The following is a 21894-nucleotide window of genomic DNA, read 5'->3' as shown; positions in this document are numbered from 1 at the left end:
CTACCACTTTTATCCCATTACCCAGCGTCAATAAAAGCCGACAGGTCGGGGGATGTGATCCTGGCTTTCAGCTCTGCCAGAAACCGGATTAACAAGCACCTTGCATATAACGCGGACTAAAAACACAAAGATTAAATCAAATGACCGCGTGTCAAACTGCATGTTTTGGGAATAATATAATATATATATATATATCTCTTTCTCACTAAGAAACATAAAAGCCCCCCCACCCCCCTAAAAATACAGGTACCTAATCACTGCATTGGTCCTTAAAAGAAAAAAAAAACAACATGCTTTTTTTGGAAGTAATAATTTATTTTAAAAGCGCAGTGCCTCAAGAAAAAGAAAGTAGGGCTATCTTTATGTATGTATTGCTATTCATGTACATAGCGCTTCACAGCAGTGATACCAGCAACATAATATTATAACACATAATGGGAATAAGCGCTTCAGGCATAAAAGTGACAATAGGAAAGGGAGTCCCTGCCCCAAAGAGCTTACAATCGAAGTGAAAATTCACAGCGCTTTTAAAAAGGAGCAGTCCCTTTAAATGACCCAAGAGCTCAGTGGTGTTTTTAATGTTAAAGGAACAGTTCCTCGCTGGCACCCTAGAAAAAAAAAAAAAAAGAGAAAGAAGGGGTGGGGGGGAGAGAAGGGGAGAGTATAGGAAGCAGGTGGATTTCCAAAGCTGAACCACATTCATTTCAGCTCTGGGGACCCAGGCAGATGAAGTAGCGGCTTCCTATTGGATATTTAAACCTGCATTGTGTTTGGGGATGCTACCAGCGACACCCTCCCCGGGAAGCAGCGCATCCCATGGGCTGAAATAATGAACTCTTGGTTCCTAAACAACTTTTTTTTTTTTTTTTTTTTTTTTTTAATAACCGAAATTGCTCCTTTCAAATGTAGCTAAAAAAAATATATATATCTTTCAAGACAAAATTCATTCATGTTTTTGTCACTTGACATTTGCATAAAATCTTGGGAATGTTTTTTTTTTTTTAGTCCTAATCGAATGCATTTTGCTGGTAACGCTGTAGATCCGCAAAGCTCCCGGTGAGGAGTTCTTTCTTTACAAAGTAATTATGAAGCCATCACTAATCAAAACAGATAAACCGAAGCAGCAGATACACAGACTCCAGCGTTCCCGGAGAAAAGCTAAAACAATCGTCTTTCACCAGATACAGAAGAAGTAGAACGGATATTTTACGGGTGATTCAATCTTTCCACAGGAAAAAAACCCACAATAAATAAGTGGCACCACCCATTTAAACATATACCAAATGTCATTACAACTAATATTCCCATGAGATCAAAGGCAGACATTTTAAAAGGGGTTGAGAAACCAATGGGGGTCGGTCCCAAGTTAAACGTGGTACAAGTCTGGGGCAGACAGGCCGTTGAAATGAATAAGGCCGAGCTCACACTGCCTGCTACCGCCGTGCGCTTCCATGTGCGCCTCCGCTGCGCGCTCCTGCAGCCCAGCTATCTCTGCAGGATTTGGGTCGCGCAGGGGGCGGGGTGTGTGTTTGTGTCCCCGAAGCTAGTTTTATTTTATTTATTTCCCTCGTCCCGCCCCCCCCCGTTCAGCAGCCAATCAATGTAAACGTCTGGACATTGATTGGCTGCTGAAACAGACGTCGTGCTGCTGCAGCCGGAGATCACAGATTGAAAAGACTCTCGCGACTGCAGCAGCGTCGACGCCGCACTTTGCAGCCAATGGTAGTTTCAATACTGAACACTCCCATTGGCCGCCAGGAGTCTGTGACGAACGCACGCGCACGTCGCGAAGTGCGCAGTGTGAACGGGGCCTAAGATTATTTACCTTCATACATCCCGGGCGCGTTTTGCTAAACCTTTTGCAGATATTTCCGGAGTGCTCCAGGGTAAAATAAGAGGCAATAAATCACTGGCTACATCAACCGTAAGCGTGCAGCTCTGGTATTGAGGTGCTCTGCACAAGAACGATCACTACCGAATGTTATACCAACAGTATGAAATTGGTAGTGTAGGATATGTGGTCTCCACCGTTTAGCCGCGACCAAATGACTGCCGGCGTTTAGCTGCTCAGCTTGCTGCGCCACCAGCCTCCTCACCGCTTAAGTGAGTAACCTAACCCCTTACCCTAAAATCCCCTGTTAATACCCAATACTAACGCTACCCTAAAATCCCCTAAAACTTTACCCTAAGCGCCATAAAGTTAAGCCCCTACCCCAACCACAAAAAAACCCTGTACCCTAAAACGTACCTTCTCCCGGAAGCGGCCGGCGGGGGGGGTCCCCCTGCAGCTAAACGCCAGCAGGGAATTGGTCGCGGCGGGACGTCCGTGGCCAAATGTCCCATTCCGCCAGCAAAGAGGATCTATCTTGCTCTAGTTGCAGGCTTGAAATGTTTTGGCCAAAAGGATTTAACAAAATGACCCAAACTTGTAAGAACAAACAGAAAAAAAAACACATCGTAATAAACTAAACAATTTGTCATGCTGAATGAAGCATTGAGACTTTGTGGTCTATTGCTGTATTCTCGGTCACTATTCCGGTCGCACTCCTATTGACAGACACACACACTTTGGAACTTGCCAAGACTGTATGTCAATGTAAAGAAGAATTTTCACACCTCTGCTCTTCAAATGTCACAGAGAAGGTGAGAAAACCACAGATCAAAACACAAATACCCAGCACTCGATGTTTTGTAAGACCACATTCGAACAGATTTCAGGATCAGAAAGTGTCAGTAAAATCATTGCTTGCCATTAGAAAACAAAATAGCAGCGATAGTGTGCAGGGACCAAATCAGAGAACATTTTGTAGCAGAGGAGCCACAAGCTTATTGCAGTCATTTTAGATACATTTAGAAGACTTACAAATTATATTTCAACTTTTTGGAAGCATGTATAAACAACTGTATCATATACACATACATACCACATCCTAACAGAAAAAGAGAAGAAAAAGCGCCCTATCGTGTGATAACGTATATAAAACTTAATAAAAACATGGACAAGACGATTCAAAACTCACAAAAATCCAAAGGTAACAGGCATTGTATGAGTACAACTCGTGCTCCAAGGCTGCTATGAACCGCCGCTGCTCCGCGGGTACTGCTCCGCGGGTACTGCTCCGCGGGTAATGACGTCACACCTCTCTCCTGTTGGCGGTGTTACACACTATAGTGTCCTCCGGAGCATTACCAAATTTTATATACGTTATCACAGGGGGGCGCAAACTTTTTTCCCTGCGCCCCCCTGACGGCTGTCCCCTCGCTCCCGCGCCCCCCCCAACCCCAACTTACCCGCGCTCCGGCGTAATGACGTCACGTTGCCATAGCAACGTGACGTCACATGACCTCGCAGCGTCATTTTGACGTCGCGTTGCCATGGCGACGCCGGGAGGAAGCCGCCGGAGCCACGGGTAAGTATGGTTTACAGAGGCCCTGCAGCTCCCCCGGCACTTAATTTAAGTGCCTTCGGGAAGCGCGCGGGGCCTCTGTAAACCCCGCGCCCCCCGTCGGCAGTCTCGCGCCCCCCCTGGGGGTCGCGCCCCACAGATTGCGCACCGCTGCGTTATCACACGAAGATCGGGCGCTTTTTCCTTCTCTTTTTTCTGTTAGGTTGTGTCAAGGGAGGTTGTTGTGCCCAAGAAGAAGGCTGCCAGGATCCGTTTTTACAGATTTGTGGCCTATCACAGGTCACATTATTGATTTTTTTATTTTATAAATAACATGGACATTTTCTTTTATTTTTATTATTCATTTTTTTCACTCACAACCAATCATTTTAATATGGTCATTGGATGTTATAGACTATCATTTGCATGTGTATAATATTAGTCAGTATTGCAAGTATATAATAGTAGGTACATCAATTGTACCTTACATACAATATTTGTATTCTGGTCTTTGCACAGCACAACTAGGCGCGATACACACACACACTAAAGCAGCAATACCACCCCCTCCACCCCCCATTTTTTTCTTTGATATGTAAGCATGTGACAATATTTAATTCTACATTTTTACCTAAAGAGGCAATCGTTTGGTGCTCCCATTATAAAATCTGTCAAAATCCTGATTGTGTGCCTTATGAAATGGCCGCCTTCTAACTCTGTGCTGCAGTCTGAAATGCTGCAGCTGATATGTAACATATTACTAAGTGTAACACATTGCTACAGCTTTCAGAGTAAATCGATAGTCTGCTGTTTGGAACACAGCAACAGATCTGTTAGTGATACTTTGTTGCCAAAGGGCAGAGCGCAAAAAAAAAAAAAAGGGCGAGAGAGCCTGTTTCAAAAGAGGAAGTGGATATGACTTTATAAATGGTTGCTGTAGAACCAAAGGATGATCAGTACATTGGAAGAAAAAAAACACATTAAAAAGATGGCATTAGGAGTTAAAAAAGAACGCAGCCAATAATACCTACCGGTAATACTACAGAACTGATATATAGATATAAACAAACCACGTTCTGCAGCATAAATTACAAGTGAGTTTCAGTGTGAAAATATGTGCTTAGCTGCCTAAGCAAATAGTATGAAACTAGCAGGAGCAGAGAGTCTATGGGTCACATCAAAGTCACACGTGTGGCCCACATTTGGCCCGTGCACCTCCAGCTGAAGAGCCCTTCTGTATAGAGACTAAAATAACTTGGGAAAATCCCCCCCAAAAGTATAACGGGTCGCAGCTTAAAAAGTGCAGAGATGAACTAGCATGAGAAACAGGCAGGTATTAAGTATATTTGTCTGAGATTAAGCACACCAGGGGATGCATCTATAAACTCTTGGTAGAGAACAAGTTCGTTTTTATATCTTTGCTGACTGATAATGAAGGTGAACACGCTAGCTGTAGTTTATGGAAGTTTATATGGATTTGGGGAGTCTTTTCATTAGTTTGATACCCTATTTTTAAATTACAAGAAGGACAGAAAAGGGGTCAATAATGGGAGTCAATTACATGACTTATTCATGGCTTCGAGAGCCAAGGTGTGCGATCAAACACACAGAACATCGCTTGGAACAATGATTCCCCTGCATCGCCTCCAGGAAATTACTACCGAACCTTTTTTAAAAAGACAATCCAAGTGGTAATAATAATAATAACACACACACCTTGTTTTAATATATATGTGGCCTTTGATTACCTTTATTGAAAACTAATAACCTAAGCTGCCGATCGATTCGGTCTCTTGTGATCGATCAGCAACGATCCTGCTTCCAAGGGTTCACTAAATGGCCGCTTTTCAGTTTCAATCGATCCTTCAGTCACTGTAACTCCGCAGCTACAATGTATCCTTATATTACTAAGGTAACATTATCTATTGTTATAGTTTACAAGTCAAACAGCTGGGAATATTGGCAACAAGTTATCACACACAGGAAAGGGCTATACAGATCTTGCACTGCTGGGGTGGTGTGTTAAAGCAGCAGTCCAAGCTGCCATTTTTTATTTTATTTCCCCCCTTCAATATGTGCATCGATACAATCCACACAATGATAAGTAATTAGCTACGTTGCCGATCGATCCGTTCTCCTGTGATCGATCGGCGAAGATTCGGCTCGGGGGGGTTCACTAAATGGCTGTCAGTGCAGCAGAAGAGGATCAAACATGCAAAGTTCTGTGGGGAAGATCATGTGACAAGGCAGTCACGAGATACAATTGGTGTACTGCTAGAGAGGGCAGAGCTTGTATTGTATGTCTTTATTTATATAGCGCCATTAATGTACATAGCGCTTCACAGTAGTAATACACGTGGTAATCGTATAAATAACAGATAATATAAATAACAGATCATGGGAATAAGTGCATCAGACATAAAAGTAACATTAAGGAAAAGGAGTCCCTGCCCCGAGGAGCTTACAGTCTACAGAGCTCAGAAAAGGGTGTGCCAGAGCCCGTTTCAGAAGAGGATGTGACTTTGTTGCTATAGAAACAAAAAATGCTTGTTACACTATAATACATTAAAAATATCTTTGAGTGGTTTACAAAAAAAAAAAATGCTACAAGTACTCATAGTACAGAACGGATTTATTAAAAAAAAAAAAAAAATCACATGTAGGATATTGCTTGGTCTGCAGCTTTAAAACCCGCTATAGAAATCAAAGGATGCTCAGTATATTAAAACTCATTAAAAAGGCATTATGAATTCAAGAATTAAAAAATCTGCACCAAGTATTATCTAATACTACAGAACAGATGTAAAATAAATAAACCACATGTAGGATATTGCTTGGATTGCCTCTATAAAACCTGGGAAAGTGTGCGAGTGTAAGTGTGCACTTTTCCATTTTCTTTAGTACAGTTTGGATATACTATAAATATGAGCGCTCCTCGTTTCTATGGCATTCCAAGGGAGGAACATCTATCCAAACCTGGACCTCTGGAACAGGAGTTTCAACTACATCCAAGTGCCTTTGATCTAGGCCCTCCATGCAAGTGCAATTATCACCATTCCCTATATCAATGTTTCCCAACTCCAGTCCTCAGGGAACCCCAACAGGTCAGGTCTTAAGGATATCCCTGCTCCAGCACAGGTGGCTCAGTCAGAGCTACCTGTGCTGGAGCAGCGATATCCTTAAGACCTGACCTGTTGGGGTTCCCTGAGGACTGGAGTTGGGAAACACTGCTCTATATTATTCCCTTTTGGATTTAACATAATACACTATAATATTACCTTTTCTTTCCCCAAATCCCCGGTTTTTGCTAAACAATATTATTACATCTATTTTATGTGTAAGAGTCCAGGAGAAACATGGACATCACAAGCCGTGTTTTCAGAAGAACGTCTACAGTGTGAATATGGGAGATCTTATCTCCAACTACATCTAGGAGGAACATTCATATTGGTCAACTAAAAAGATATCAACAGCCACACTTCTACCACAGCTCAGCCACACTTCTACCACAGCTCGGCACCACTTCATAGAAGAAAACACCCAACAAACTTAGTGTGAGAGGTCTGATGGTAGATCTGAGAGTAAGCAAAGGAGACAGGTCTTCAGGATTCCAACACACGGGGACGGATATTCATGATTTTATTTGAACCTCCAAATGAGGGGGCTGGGCTAAAAATCGAGCCTTTTGTAATTAATGACAGTGCCCAGGAACCTATGAGATTGAACATGAACATATCCAAGGGCACTGGACAAGATTTTGGACTAAGCCCATAACCAGGGATCTCAAGCTCGGTTATCAAGGGCCAGCAGTAGGCCAGCTTTAATGGGTATCTGTGTTGCAGCCTTCGACTGAGCCACCAGAAGCAGGGCTATCCATTCAAGCTGGCGGCCCTTGAGGACGGAGTTTGAGACCCCTGCCCTAAACACACATGGACAGTTTATGCTGGGGTTCATCTGCCCCAATACATGGGGATTTCACAGAGGCGCATGATTCAGAGTCACTGAAATACTACGTTTGTACAAATCTATACACAGAATATTAAGTTGCAGAAAAGTGACTGGATTATATGCACAATAAAGGGAGGGAGAGAATCAGCGATACAGGACGGCAATGGGGGGGAGGGGAGGGCGAGAATCAGCGACACAGGACGGCAATGGGGGGGGGGGGAGGGGGAGAATCAGCGACACAGGGCAGCAATGGGGGGGGGAGGGGGAGAATCAGCGACACAGGACGGCAATGGGGGGGGGAGGAGGAGAATCAGCGACACAGGGCGGCAATGGGGTGGGGGGAGGGGGAGAATCAGCGACACAGGACGGCAATGGGGGGGAGGGGAGGGCGAGAATCAGCGACACAGGACGGCAATGGGGGGGAGGGGAGGGCGAGAATCAGCGACACAGGACGGCAATGGGGGGGAATGGAGGGCGAGAATCAGCGACACAGGACGGCAATGGGGGGGAGGGGGAGAATCAGCGACACAGGGCGGCAATGGGGTGGGGGGAGGGGGAGAATCAGCGACACAGGACGGCAATGGGGGGGGGGGGAGGAGGAGAATCAGCGACACAGGACGGCAATGGGGGGGGAGGGCGAGAATCAGCGACACAGGACGGCAATGGGGGGGGGGAGGGCGAGAATCAGCGACACAGGACGGCAATGGAGGACGGCAATGGGGGGGGGAGAAAAGCAGTGACAGTGGACAGTGATGGGCGGGAGGAGGGGGAGAAAAGCAGTGACAGCGGACAGTGATGGGGGGGAGAGAAGCAGTGACAGCGGACAGTGATGGGGGGGAGAGAAGCAGTGACACAGGACAGTGATGGGGGGAGAGAAGCAGTGATGGGGGGGAGAGAAGCAGTGATGGGGGGGAGAGAAGCAGTGATGGGGGGGAGAGAAGCAGTAATGGGGGGGAGAGAAGCAGTAATGGGGGGGAGAGAAGCAGTAATGGGGGGGAGAGAAGCAGTAATGGGGGGGAGAGAAGCAGTAATGGGGGGGAGAGAAGCAGTAATGGGGGGGAGAGAAGCAGTAATGGGGGGGAGAGAAGCAGTAATGGGGGGGAGAGAAGCAGTAATGGGGGGGAGAGAAGCAGTAATGGGGGGGAGAGAAGCAGTAATGGGGGGAGAGAAGCAGTAATGGGGGGGAGAGAAGCAGTAATGGGGGGGAGAGAAGCAGTAATGGGGGGGAGAGAAGCAGTAATGGGGGGGAGAGAAGCAGTAATGGGGGGGAGAGAAGCAGTAATGGGGGGGAGAGAAGCAGTAATGGGGGGGGAGAAGCAGTAATGGGGGGGGGAGAAGCAGTGATGGGGGGAGAGAAGCAGTGATGGGGGGGAGAGAAGCAGTGATGGGGGGGAGAGAAGCAGTGATAGGGGGGAGAGAAGCAGTGATGGGGGGAGAGAAGCAGTGATGGGGGGGGAGAGAAGCAGTGATGGGGGGGAGAGAAGCAGTGATGGGGGGAGAGAAGCAGTGATGGGGGGAGAGAAGCAGTGATGGGGGGAGAGAAGCAGTGATGGGGGGAGAGAAGCAGTGATGGGGGGAGAGAAGCAGTGATGGGGGGAGAGAAGCAGTGATGGGGGGGAGAAGCAGTGATGGGGGGAGAGAAGCAGTGACACAGGACAGTGATGGGGGGAGAGAAGCAGTGACACAGGACAGTGATGGGGGGAGAGAAGCAGTAACAAAGGCAGTGATGGGGGGAGAGAAGCAGTAACAAAGGCAGTGATGGGGGGAGAGAAGCAGTGACACAGGACAGTGATGGGGGAGAGAAGCAGTGACACAGGACAGTGATGGGGGGGGAGAAGCAGTGACAGTACAGTGATGGGGGAGGGAGAAACAGTGACATAGTGTGATGGGGGGGAGAGAAGCAGTGACACAGGACAGTGATGGGGGGGAGAGAAGCAGTGACACAGCACAGTGATGGGGGAGAGAAGCAGTGATGGGGGGGAGAAGCAGTGACACAGGACAGTGATGGGGGAGAGAAGCAGTGATGGGGGGAGAGAAGCAGTGACACAGGACAGTGATGGGGGGGGGGAGAGAAGCAGTGACACAGGACAGTGATGGGGGGGGAGAGAAGCAGTGACACAGGACAGTGATGGGGGGAGAGAAGCAGTGATGGGGGGGAGAGAAGCAGTAATGGGGGGGAGAGAAGCAGTAATGGGGGGGAGAGAAGCAGTAATGGGGGGGAGAGAAGCAGTAATGGGGGGGAGAGAAGCAGTAATGGGGGGGAGAGAAGCAGTAATGGGGGGGAGAGAAGCAGTAATGGGGGGGAGAGAAGCAGTAATGGGGGGGAGAGAAGCAGTAATGGGGGGGAGAGAAGCAGTAATGGGGGGGAGAGAAGCAGTAATGGGGGGGAGAGAAGCAGTAATGGGGGGGAGAGAAGCAGTAATGGGGGGGAGAGAAGCAGTAATGGGGGGGAGAGAAGCAGTAATGGGGGGGAGAGAAGCAGTAATGGGGGGGAGAGAAGCAGTAATGGGGGGGAGAGAAGCAGTAATGGGGGGGAGAGAAGCAGTAATGGGGGGGAGAGAAGCAGTAATGGGGGGGAGAGAAGCAGTAATGGGGGGAGAGAAGCAGTAATGGGGGGGAGAGAAGCAGTAATGGGGGGGAGAGAAGCAGTAATGGGGGGGAGAGAAGCAGTAATGGGGGGGAGAGAAGCAGTAATGGGGGGGGAGAAGCAGTAATGGGGGGGGAGAAGCAGTAATGGGGGGGGGAGAAGCAGTGATGGGGGGAGAGAAGCAGTGATGGGGGGGAGAGAAGCAGTGATGGGGGGGAGAGAAGCAGTGATAGGGGGGAGAGAAGCAGTGATGGGGGGGAGAGAAGCAGTGATGGGGGGGAGAGAAGCAGTGATGGGGGGGAGAGAAGCAGTGATGGGGGGAGAGAAGCAGTGATGGGGGGAGAGAAGCAGTGATGGGGGGAGAGAAGCAGTGATGGGGGGAGAGAAGCAGTGATGGGGGGGAGAAGCAGTGATGGGGGGAGAGAAGCAGTGACACAGGACAGTGATGGGGGGAGAGAAGCAGTGACACAGGACAGTGATGGGGGGAGAGAAGCAGTAACAAAGGCAGTGATGGGGGGAGAGAAGCAGTGACACAGGACAGTGATGGGGGAGAGAAGCAGTGACACAGGACAGTGATGGGGGGGGAGAAGCAGTGACAGTACAGTGATGGGGGAGGGAGAAACAGTGACATAGTGTGATGGGGGGGAGAGAAGCAGTGACACAGGACAGTGATGGGGGGGAGAGAAGCAGTGACACAGCACAGTGATGGGGGGGAGAGAAGCAGTGACACAGCACAGTGATGGGGGAGAGAAGCAGTGATGGGGGGGAGAAGCAGTGACACAGGACAGTGATGGGGGAGAGAAGCAGTGATGGGGGGAGAGAAGCAGTGACACAGGACAGTGATGGGGGGGAGAGAAGCAGTGACACAGGACAGTGATGGGGGGGGGGAGAGAAGCAGTGACACAGGACAGTGATGGGGGGGGAGAGAAGCAGTGACACAGTTCAGTGATGGGGGGAGAGAAGCAGTGACACAGGATAGTGATGGGGGGGAGAGAAGCAATGACACAGGGCAGTGATGGGGGAAGTGAAGCAGTGACACAGGAAAGTGATGGGGAGAGAGAAGCAGTGACACAGGACAGTGATGGGGGGGGAGAGAAGCAGTGACAAAGGACAGTGATGGGGGGGGAGAAGCAGTGACACAGGACAGTGATGGGGGGAGAGAAGCAGTGACACAGGAGACAGTGATGGGGGAGAGAGAAGCAGTGACACAGGACAGTGATGGGGGGGAGAAGCAGTGACACAGGACAGTGATGGGGGGGGGGGGGGTGAGAGAAGCATTGACACCAGACAGTGATGGGGGGGGGGGAGAGAAGCAGTGACACAGGAGACAGTGATGGGGGGGAGAGAAGCAGTGACACAGGAGACAGTGATGGGGGGGAGAGAAGCAGTGACACCAGACAGTGATGGGGGGGAGAGAAGCAGTGATGGGGGGGAGAGAAGCAGTGATGGGGGGGAGAGAAGCAGTGACACAGGACAGTGATGGGGGGAGAGAAGCAGTGACACGGGACAGTGATGGGGGGGAGAGAAGCAGTGACACGGGACAGTGATGGGGGGGAGAGAAGCAGTGACACAGGACAGTGATGGGGGGGAGAGAAGCAGTGACACAGGACAGTGATGGGGGGGAGAGAAGCAGTGACACAGGACAGTGATGGGGGGAGAGAAACAGTGACACAGGAGACAGTGATGGGGGGGAGAGAAGCAGTGACACAGGAGACAGTGATGGGGGGGAGAGAAGCAGTGACACAGGAGACAGTGATGGGGGGGAGAGAAGCAGTGACACAGGAGACAGTGATGGGGGGGAGAGAAGCAGTGACACAGGACAGTGATGGGGGGGAGAGAAGCAGTGACACAGGACAGTGATGGGGGGAGAGAAGCAGTGACACAGGACAGTGATGGGGAGGAGAGAAGCAGTGACACAGGACAGTGATGGGGGGGAGAGAAGTAGTGACACAGGACAGTGATGGGGGGGGGAGAAGCAGTGACACAGGAGACAGTGATGGGGGGAGAGAGAAGCAGTGACACAGGACAGTGATGGGGGAGAGAAGCAGTGACACAGGACAGTGATGGGGGGAGAGAAGCAGTGACACAGGACAGTGATGGGGGGGGGGGGAGAGAAGCAGTGACACAGGACAGTGATGGGGAGGAGAGAAGCAGTGACACAGGACAGTGATAGGGGGGAGAGAAGTAGTGACACAGGACAGTGATGGGGGGGAGAGAAGCAGTGACACAGGAGACAGTGGTGTGGGGGGGGAGAGAAGCAGTGACACAGGAGACAGTGATTGGGGGGGGAGAGAGAAGCAGTGACACAGGACAGTGATGGGGGAGAGAAGCAGTGACACAGGACAGTGATGGGGGGGAGAGAAGCAGTGACACAGGACAGTGATGGAGGGGGAGAGAAGCAGTGACACAGGACAGTGATGGGGTGGAGAGAAGCAGTGACACAGGAGACAGTGATGGGGGGGAGAGAAGCAGTGATGGGGGAGAGAGAAGCAGTGACACATGACAGTGATGGGGGGGAGAGAAGCAGTGATAGGGAGAGAGAAGCAGTGACACAGGACAGTGATGGGGGGGAGAGAAGCAGTGATAGGGAGAGAGAAGCAGTGACACAGGACAGTGATGGGGGGGAGAGAAGCAGTGATAGGGAGAGAGAAGCAGTGACACAGGACAGTGATGGGGGGGAGAGAAGCAGTGATGGGGGAGAGAGAAGCAGTGACACAGGACAGTGATGTGGGGGAGAGAAGCAGTGATGGGGGAGAGAGAAGCAGTGACACAGGACAGTGATGTGGGGGAGAGAAGCAGTGATAGGGAGAGAGAAGCAGTGACACAGGACAGTGATGGGGGAGAGAGAAGCAGTGACACAGGACAGTGATGGGGGGAGAGAAGCAGTGACACAGGACAGTGATGGGGGGAGAGAAGCAGTGACACAGTACAGTGATGGGGGGAGAGAAGCAGTGATGGGGGAGAGAGAAGCAGTGACACAGGACAGTGATGGGGGGGGGGGAGAGAAGCAGTGACACAGGACAGTGATGGGGTGGAGAAAAGCAGTGACACAGGACAGTGATGGGGGGGAGAGAAGCAGTGACACAGGACAGTGATGGGGTGGAGAAAAGCAGTGACACAGGACAGTGATGGGGGGAGGGAAGCAGTGATGGGGGAGAGAGAAGCAGTGACACAGGACAGTGATGGGGTGGAGAGAAGCAGTGACACAGGAGACAGTGTTGGGGGGGAGAGAAGCAGTGGTGGGGGAGAGAGAAGCAGTGACACAGGACAGTGATGGGGGGAGAGAAGCAGTGATGGGGGGAGAGAAGCAGTGATGGGGGAGAGAGAAGCAGTGACAGAGGACAGTGATGGGGAGAGAGAAGCAGTGACACAGGACAGTGATGGGGGAGAGAGAAGCAGTGACACAGGACAGTGATGGGGGAGAGAGAAGCAGTGACACAGGACAGTGATGGGGGAGAGAGAAGCAGTGTCACAGGACAGTGATGGGGGGAGAGAAGCAGTGACACAGGACAGTGATGGGGGAGAGAGAAGCAGTGTCACAGGACAGTGATGGGGGGAGAGAAGCAGTGACACAGGACAGTGATGGGGGGGAGAGAAGCAGTGACACAGGACAGTGATGGGGGGGAGAGAAGCAGTGACACAGGACAGTGATGGGGGAGAGAGAAGCAGTGACACAGGACAGTGATGGGGGAGAGAGAAGCAGTGTCACAGGACAGTGATGGGGGGAGAGAAGCAGTGACACAGGACAGTGATGGGGGGGAGAGAAGCAGTGACACGGGACAGTGATGGGGGGGAGAGAAGCAGTGACACGGGACAGTGATGGGGGGGAGAGAAGCAGTGACACGGGACAGTGATGGGGGGAGAGAAGCAGTGACACGGGACAGTGATGGGGGGGAGAGAAGCAGTGACAGGATGTGAGGTTCCCTCTCTGCGGAGTGCAGCCCCCCGGAGCAGCTCCGGGCTCCCCCCTGTGCCCGGCAGAAGCGCCTCCGCTGTTGGGGAGAGCCGGGCTCTTACCTGCGTGACGTCATGTCAGCCGGCCTGTGCCCGCGCGGCCGGCTCCACCCTCCTTCTCCCCGGCACTGAGGTTCCCGTGCGGCTCGCGCCCGTCCTCGCGCGAGCGTCTCCTGCGCTGCGTCCAAGCTCAGCGGCGCGCGAGCTTCTCCGGGATCCAAGCGCCTGCAGCTCGGCGGCCCACAGGCGCCGCCCACCGACACGCCCACGATGACGACAGTATCGCAGTGGTGACCCGCCCGGAGATATTCATGTGCGGCTGGACACACCCCCCCCCCACCAGCGCTCTCTAAGCCCCGCCCACCAATCTTTACAAAGGGGCCGCTTGACCCAACCATTGCAGCGAACGCCCTGCCATCCCGGCAACCCCGGCACCTGATTGGTGGAGCGCTGGTGTTGCGTCACAGTGGGAATTTCCCGTCCCCCCCGTCCTGTTGGAAGTCCCAGTCCCAGAAGGGAGAGGCATTTAAAGGGGCGGTGAGGAGCTGCCACCTGTGTGTGAGTATTGGTAACGGTGCAGCATTAACAACACTGTGCAAGTACTTCATGTATGTTCAGTCCTGTAACAGGAAACCGAACCGGACTGTCCAGTGAAAAAATGGGAGGGAATACTGGACATGTATGTGTACACTGGTATTACCTCTCTGGACATGTATGTATACACTGGTATTATCTCTCTGGACATGTATGTGTACACTGGTATTACCTCTCTGGACATGTATGTATACACTGGTATTACCTCTCTGGACATGTATGTGTATACTGGTATTACCTCTCTGGACATGTATGTATACACTGGTATTACCTCTCTGGACATGTATGTGTCTAGAATTACCTCTGTGGACATGTATGTGTCCTTGTAAACTTTGGGGACTACGCGAGCTTAAAGCCGCAGTCTGCACTGTTTGCGGGGGCGAGGGGGGGGGGGGGTTATTTCCTCGTCTTTTCCAACGCTTTTTTTATTTACAAAAATCTGATCTTGTGCTCAGGAGATTGAAATATTATGTGTGAGGGAGGTCTAAAGGGTTACCATGGTAACCGCAGAAGCTAGAGATTAGGAAATTCATGATTTTTAACACTTAAACATTAAAAATTAATTTTTAGTAGATATGCCGGTGCAAGATGCTAACATAGCTTGAGTAAAACTCACGTTTTTTTGGAAGAAATTGGTGCTTTAAGTGGAAGAGAGTGAGGGGGAGTGAATAATAACTTTATTTCATATAGCACTTTTCTCCCAATGGGACTCAAAGCGCGTCCCAATGACAGTACAGCGCGCGGTACGCAGCGCATAGGAATGTTACCGACAGTCCCTGCCCAGATGAGCTTACAATCTATGATTTTGGAACTGAGGCACAGGGAGATAAAGTGACTCGCCCAAGGTCACAAGGAGCCGACTCAGTGATTTGAACCAGGCTCCTCCACTTCAAAGAATCAAGCGAAATACAGGAGCAACCATCCTCCACCTAAGAAAACAATGCTAGCAGTCCCCCAGAGCAGAGGCCTCGCGCTGCCCCTGGCATTTAATTTAAATGCCCTGGGGAAGAGCACGGGGCCTCTGCAACCGCCGCGCGCACCCCCAAAAAATCTCACGCCCTCCAGTTTGCGCACCCCTGCCTTAAATCACACTGTAAGGCCTCGGCCAGGTTGGCGCTGATCGGGCGGGTGCGCTCACACTGGCCGCTCTGAAACACATTGAGGCAATGTGTGTGGCCAGCGTGAGCGAGCGCCTGCTCGGCGCTTAGATTAGATTTTGCCGCGGGTCACGTGAGCGGTTCGCCCAATGAGGGTGAACTAGCTCCGTGATGTCGTGGCCGCGCCCCCTAGACGAGCGCGCACCTAGCCGGCCATGAATCATCCGGCCGAGCATGGCGCAGCGCTAGGGTGACCAGATTTACAAAAGTAAAAACCGGGACACATTAAAAGAAAATTTTATAAAACAAATCATCACCAACTGCGCCCTTTCTCCTTTATGTCTCTCTACCCCGCTCTGTCCCCCCCCTCTCTCACACACACACCCCTTTCTCTCTCCCTCCCCCCATATCCCTCTATTCTCGTTCTCCCCACCCCTACATTCTCATTCCACCCTTCCCTGTCTCTCTCCCCATTCTCTCTCTCCCTCCCCCCCATTCTCTCTCTCTCCCCCTCCCCCCATTCTCTCTTTCCCCCCATTCTCTTGCTCTCTCTCCCTCCCCCCATTCTCTTGCTCTCTCTCCCAATTCTCTCTCCCCCCTCTTCTCCCCTCCCTCTCTCCCTCTCATTCTGTGTCTCTCCTCCATTTTCTGTGTCTCTCCCCCCCCCCATTCTCTGTGTCTCTCTCCCCCATTCTCTGTGTCTTCCCCCATTCTCTCTCTCCCCCCAATTCTCTCCCCCATTCTCTCTCTCCGCCCATTCTCTCCCTCTATGCCCCATTCCCTCCCTCTCCTCTCCCCCATTCTGTCTCTCTCCCCCCCCACTCTGTGCCCCTCTCCCCATGCTGTGCCTCTCTCCCCACACTGTCTCTCCCTATCCTGTGCATGTGTCTCTCCCCATGCTGTGCCTGTGCCTCTCTCGGTCTCCCCATGCTGTGTCTCTCCCCATGCTGTGCCTGTGCCTCTCTCGGTCTCCCCATGCTGTGTCTCTCCCCATGCTGTGCCTGTGCCTCTCTCGGTCTCCCCATGCTGTGCCTGTGTGTCTCTCTCTCTCTCTGCCTCTCCACATGCTGTGCCTGTGTTCTCTCTGTCTCTCCCCCCCCCCCCCTCTGTGCCCCTCTCCCCATGCTGTGCCTCTCTCCCCACACTGTCTCTCCATATCCTGTGCATGTGTCTCTCCCCATGCTGTGCCTCTCTCGGTCTCTCCCCATGCTGTGCCTCTCCCCATGCTGTGCCTGTGTGTGTCTCTCTCTCTCTGCCTCTCCTCATGCTGTGCCTGTGTTCTCTCTGTCTCTCTCCCCCCCCCCCACTCTGTGCCCCTCTCCCCACACTGTCTCTCCCTATCCTGTGCATGTGTCTCTCCCCATGCTGTGCCTGTGCCTCTCTCGGTCTCTCCCCATGCTGTGCCTCTCTCCACACTGTCTCTCCCTATCCTGTGCATTTGTCTCTCCCCATGCTGTGCCTCTCTCGGTCTCTCCCCATGCTGTGCCTGTGTCTCTCCCCATGCTGTGCCTGTGTCTCTCCCCATGCTGTGCCTCTCTCGGTCTCTCCCCATGCTGTGCCTGTGTCTCTCCCCATGCTGTGCCTGTGTCTCTCCCCATGCTGTGCCTCTCTCGGTCTCTCCCCATGCTGTGCCTGTGTCTCTCCCCATGCTGTGCCTGTGTCTCTCCCCATGCTGTGCCTCTCTGTGTGTCTCTCCCCATGCTGTGCCTGTGCCTCTCCCCATGCTGTGCCTGTGCCTCTCCCCATGCTGTGCCTGTGCCTCTCTCTGTGTCTTTCCCCATGCTGTGTCTCTCCCCATGCTGTGTCTCTCCATGCTGTGCCTGTGCCTCTCTCTCTGTGTCTCTCCCCATGCTGTGCCTGTGTCTCTCTCTGCCTCTCCTCATGCTGTGCCTGTCTCTCTCTGCCTCTCCTCATGCTGTGCCTGTGTTCTCTCTGTGTCTCTCCCCATGCTGTGCCTCTTCCCCCCCCCCCCCCCCCACCTCATTGTGTGAGTGAGTGTGTCTGTGTCCCCCATTCTGGGCCATACCTGCATGGGTGGGGAAGCCATCTTGAGCCCTGGCAGCAGACACCGGAAGTTCTCACTTACACTTCCACTTCCGGGTCTCACTGCTGGGCTCCGCAGCTCAGACCCATCCCCTGCTCTCCTCCATGCATTGTCTGCTCTCTGCTGCCCCCCTGCTCTGATGGTCAAAAGCAGAACAGCCACAAAAAAACGGAACATTTTACAGCATGCAGGGCAGCCGGACAGAGACTAAAAAACCGGGACAGAGGTTAAAAAAACGGGACTGTCCCGGCTAAACCGGGACACCTGGTCACCCTACGCAGCGCACGAGCGCAAGCTCCCTGCCTGGCCACAACCTTAGAAAACGTGCAGGGGATTCCTTTTGTCACTCCATTGGTGACAAGTGGTGACATTTGTGTGTGACGGGAAGGGTCGGCCTTCACTAGTCAGTTAGGAAATAAACAAAGCATGGACTTCCTGAGATTTAGTTACAGGACACACTTCGATTTCTTCCATCCAGACAATGTGCTAAAGGACAATACAGTATTTGCATGACTTTATTTTCATGTAATCATGGTGATTATAGACCCTTACCCAATGAAGAAGTAGATACCTGGGCAAAAACCCACATGTAGGATTCGTTGTTGTGTCTTTACTTACTTTAAAATGTTCAGCTAGCCACATAAATGGCCATCTTTCTTTGTATCACATTAAGCGCTCTAAGTTTGCTCATTTGACCCAGCTGCAAAACCACTGCAAAAAGCGCACCCCATATTTATAAAAGAAAATCAATTCAATTGAAAGCGATTGAAGTTCTCCCTTTGATCAGTCAGGTGCAATTATTTTGCCTCCGTTTTGCAGGCGGGAGACGTTAGAAAATTACCACCTCCGTGTACTCCTTGCATCCTATAACCAGGCACAAAATCCTCTGATTGCCCAACACTGACTAAAGACAGGCTAACATCTTCTGCATTTAACACATTTTCAACGCATTGCCGACACGTTCAGTATAGTAAAGGAAAACGCTTTGTAGGCACAATGCCTGAAATGATTACAAGCGGATGCCAGGATCTGTAAGTGAAGCACAATTTGTGCAATAATGCCATATTTAATGAGTGCTACTCCAGAAGACACCCTCCGTTCTGCAAGTCACACTGCGGCGGCCCCGTTCACATGAATGTCCATAAAGGGAAATATTTCCTGTGCAGTGTTACCCATTAAGACACCTTTTGTGCCAGAAGACATTCCACACCCTAATCATTTGAAAGCCATACAGGAACAGGCATAGTGGAGTGGCATGGTTTAGTAAATATGGCCCAATGTCCATGGGTCTCATCCACGAGGACAATGTGTGAAGAAGTTCTCAGCTCTTCCTAGTTCTCTGACTTTTCTAGTCCAAATGAGCAAAAACCTTAAATGACCGGAAATATTTTCCGTCTCCTCCTGTCCCATTGTATAGCTTACAGTTGTTGTTAATTCCTAGGGCCAATGAGTTTTCTTGTCTTCCCCCATGATTCTTAAACTCGTGTCAGTGACATTATTGTGAACCATTTAATCCACAGAGGTGTCATTGTTTTGAAGGCCAAATGTTTATTAACTAACTTTATTAACTTTGCACGCTAACTGTATTAACTTTATAAATGAATTATGCATTAGAAACCACTGCATATTTGCAAGCGTCCAGAGACATCATGATCAGAGTTTTTTTACTTGGCAAACTTGTACAGACAAAATATCTAACGATGTGAACAGATCTTCAATATGCGCAGACTAATTTTTTTAAAGTACGTAAAAATTACTTAGCACTCAAACATCAGGTTAGTGCACGATCTGAATTGGTAACAAATAGAATTGCCAGGCGGCCTCTTCAAAGATACTGGACACAATGGTGAAAGGTGTGACACGGTCGACACACACACACACACACACACCTCTGACCTCTCTCTGCTCCATGCTGTTTCCTCCTCTCCTTGGCTTCACCCCCAGGGTCCTGACACCTCCTGATTAGCTGCCCCCCCTAGCAACAGCCCTGTTCTCTCCCTGCTCAGGGAAATCTCGCGGACCCCCAAACCGGTCAGGTCATTATGTCCAGAGAGGTAACACCGGTCGGTCACATACCTGTCAAGTATTACCGCTAATTTTTTACTGGACAGAGTGATCAAAAACAGGACAGTCCGGTTAAATACTGGCAACCCTACTAACAAATGTGCAATGTTGAATCTGGGTGAAATATCTTTTCACGTTAGTTATGAGAGTGAATGAAGAAGAGAGACACAGACATATAGTAGCATGATCACACAGCCATATAAAATGCATTTGAACTGCTCTATACCTCGGGTCAAATGTCTTTATTACCTGTAATGATTTCAATAGACATGAGGTATATCTCAAACTCTTTTCGAGCTGCAGTGGGCTGGATCACTGTGCACTTAGGGGGGGGATCTGGGGATAGAGGAGCACACAATGCCAACTTACTTCTGCTTGCAAAGTGGGGAATAAATAATGTAATAATATGATGCCATTGTTTTATTAAAATTAGTTGTGATACTCAAGACCGTTGTTTCCAACATTTTTTTGTTTAAGGAACCCTATAATTATATAGTGAACTTCTGCGGAACCCCAACCCTCTCTAATATCGCGTCAGACCAGATGCATTGTAAGGAACCCCAACCCTCTCTAATAGCGCGTCTGAGATGCGATATATTGTAAGGAACCCCAAACCTCTCTAATAGCGCGTCTGAGATCAGATGCATTGCAAGGAACCCCAACCCTCTCTAATAGCGCGTCTGAGATCAGATGCATTGCAAGGAACCCCAACCCTCTCTAATAGTGCGTCTGAGATCAGATGCATTGTAAGGAACCCCAACCCTCTCTAATAGTGCGTCTGAGATCAGATGCATTGTAAGGAACCCCAGCCCTCTCTAATAGCGCGTCTGAGATGCGATATATTGTAAGGAACCCCAACCCTCTCTAATAGCGCGTCTGAGATCAGATGCATTGCAAGGAACCCCAACCCTCTCTAATAGCGCGTCTGAGATCAGATGCATTGTAAGGAACCCCAACCCTCTCTAATAGCGCGTCTGAGATCAGATGCATTGTAAATAATTCTGTATTTAATACAATTTTCACGCAACCTGAAAATTACCCGGAACCTTTAGGGATGCCCGGGGAATCCTGGTTGAAAAACACTGCTCTAACACATGGCCCACCAATTTACAGCCCGCGGGGGCCCTGAAGTGCCTTCTGCACTGTTTGCCTCCTCTAATTCCATTGTAGTTGCCTAGTCAGCTAAATGCCTTTTTTTTTTATTATCACAAACTCACATGTAAGCTAATGTAATGTAAATATATGTCATACAGATGTTACATATGCTTGCAAAATCTTTAAATAATCATTAAGTCTTTAAATATATCCGAAATGACTGTACATTATAATATTCTAAGGTCTTATCTACTCCTACATTCTGTTTCCCGATCCGGCCCCTTTGGAAAACCATTTGACAAGTCCCTATATTACAGTCACACAGATAAATGACATGCAGAATTAGAATAGCTTTGGACCGGTGGCCAGGGTTCACTAAATGCAGTTAAAAAAGGAAATATTTGCTTCTGAAAAAATGCCAGCTGTTATCACCTATTTCATTTCCTGTGCACTAAGGCTGCGCTTATAGTGCGCGCCACGTGCGCTTATAGTGCGCGCCACGGCGACAATGCGACGAAGCGAAAACTGGTAGCCGGCAAAATTTGAACCAATCAAATGCCAGGAAACCCGCGACACCGCCACCCGGCGAAATATAACTTTCGCCTGTGGCGATGTCACCCGTCGTGTCGCCACTATAGGCGAGGCCTAAGAATGATATATGCACGATAACCGTGCCAGATTCAGCTCATTTGCATCTGAGTTTGTAAAAAATGGACAGTAGAGGCACGATCACAATTTAACGCTAAAAACCCACAAGAAGAAATGTTTGCTACTATATGGTACGTGTTGTGTTTTCATTAAAAAGAAAAAAAAAAGTCGAATGTTGGGTTTATTTTCTATACATCTAAACCGCAACAAGCGGGGCAGCATCTCCTTGCGACGCACGTGAGCCAGTCATAGCGCAACTCTAGCTTGTAAGCCAGGGGTGGGCGTCTCCAGTCCTCAAGGGCCAGCAACAGGATATCCCTGCTTCAGCACAGGTTGCTGAATCGAAGACCCGGTTAGCTCTCACGAGAAGGGCCCTCATTACCTTCTGTATCTGTTTGCGCTTGTTTGTCCTCACTCGTACTGTATATAACCGTTTATGTAATATACATAACTCTGTACCCCCCTTGTACCGCGTTG

At 50.1% G+C, this 21894-nt stretch overlaps 1 protein-coding gene across 4 annotated transcripts in view; it reads right to left on the bottom strand.

The window, feature by feature from the left end:
* The window catches only part of LOC142496751 (tyrosine-protein phosphatase non-receptor type 11-like), a 78652-nt gene extending 64512 nt beyond the window's left edge, over window positions 1-14140 (bottom strand). Inside the window, exon 1 of one of the 4 annotated variants that reach the window (XM_075603640.1) lies at window positions 13939-14140. Coding sequence is in view for 1 of the 4 variants with exons in the window: in XM_075603641.1 (XP_075459756.1) it covers window positions 13939-13952 (14 nt within the window). In the remaining 3 variants the exon portion in view is untranslated. The remainder of the gene's footprint in view (window positions 1-13938) is intronic. The other 3 variants (XM_075603639.1, XM_075603637.1, XM_075603641.1) reach the window with 3 other exon arrangements.
* Window positions 14141-21894: the final 7754 nt, after the last annotated feature.

The sequence above is a fragment of the Ascaphus truei genome, chromosome 6 (genome assembly GCF_040206685.1).
Source record: "Ascaphus truei isolate aAscTru1 chromosome 6, aAscTru1.hap1, whole genome shotgun sequence".
Lineage (NCBI taxonomy): Eukaryota > Metazoa > Chordata > Amphibia > Anura > Ascaphidae > Ascaphus > Ascaphus truei.
This window is presented reverse-complemented; position numbering and strand designations above follow the sequence as displayed.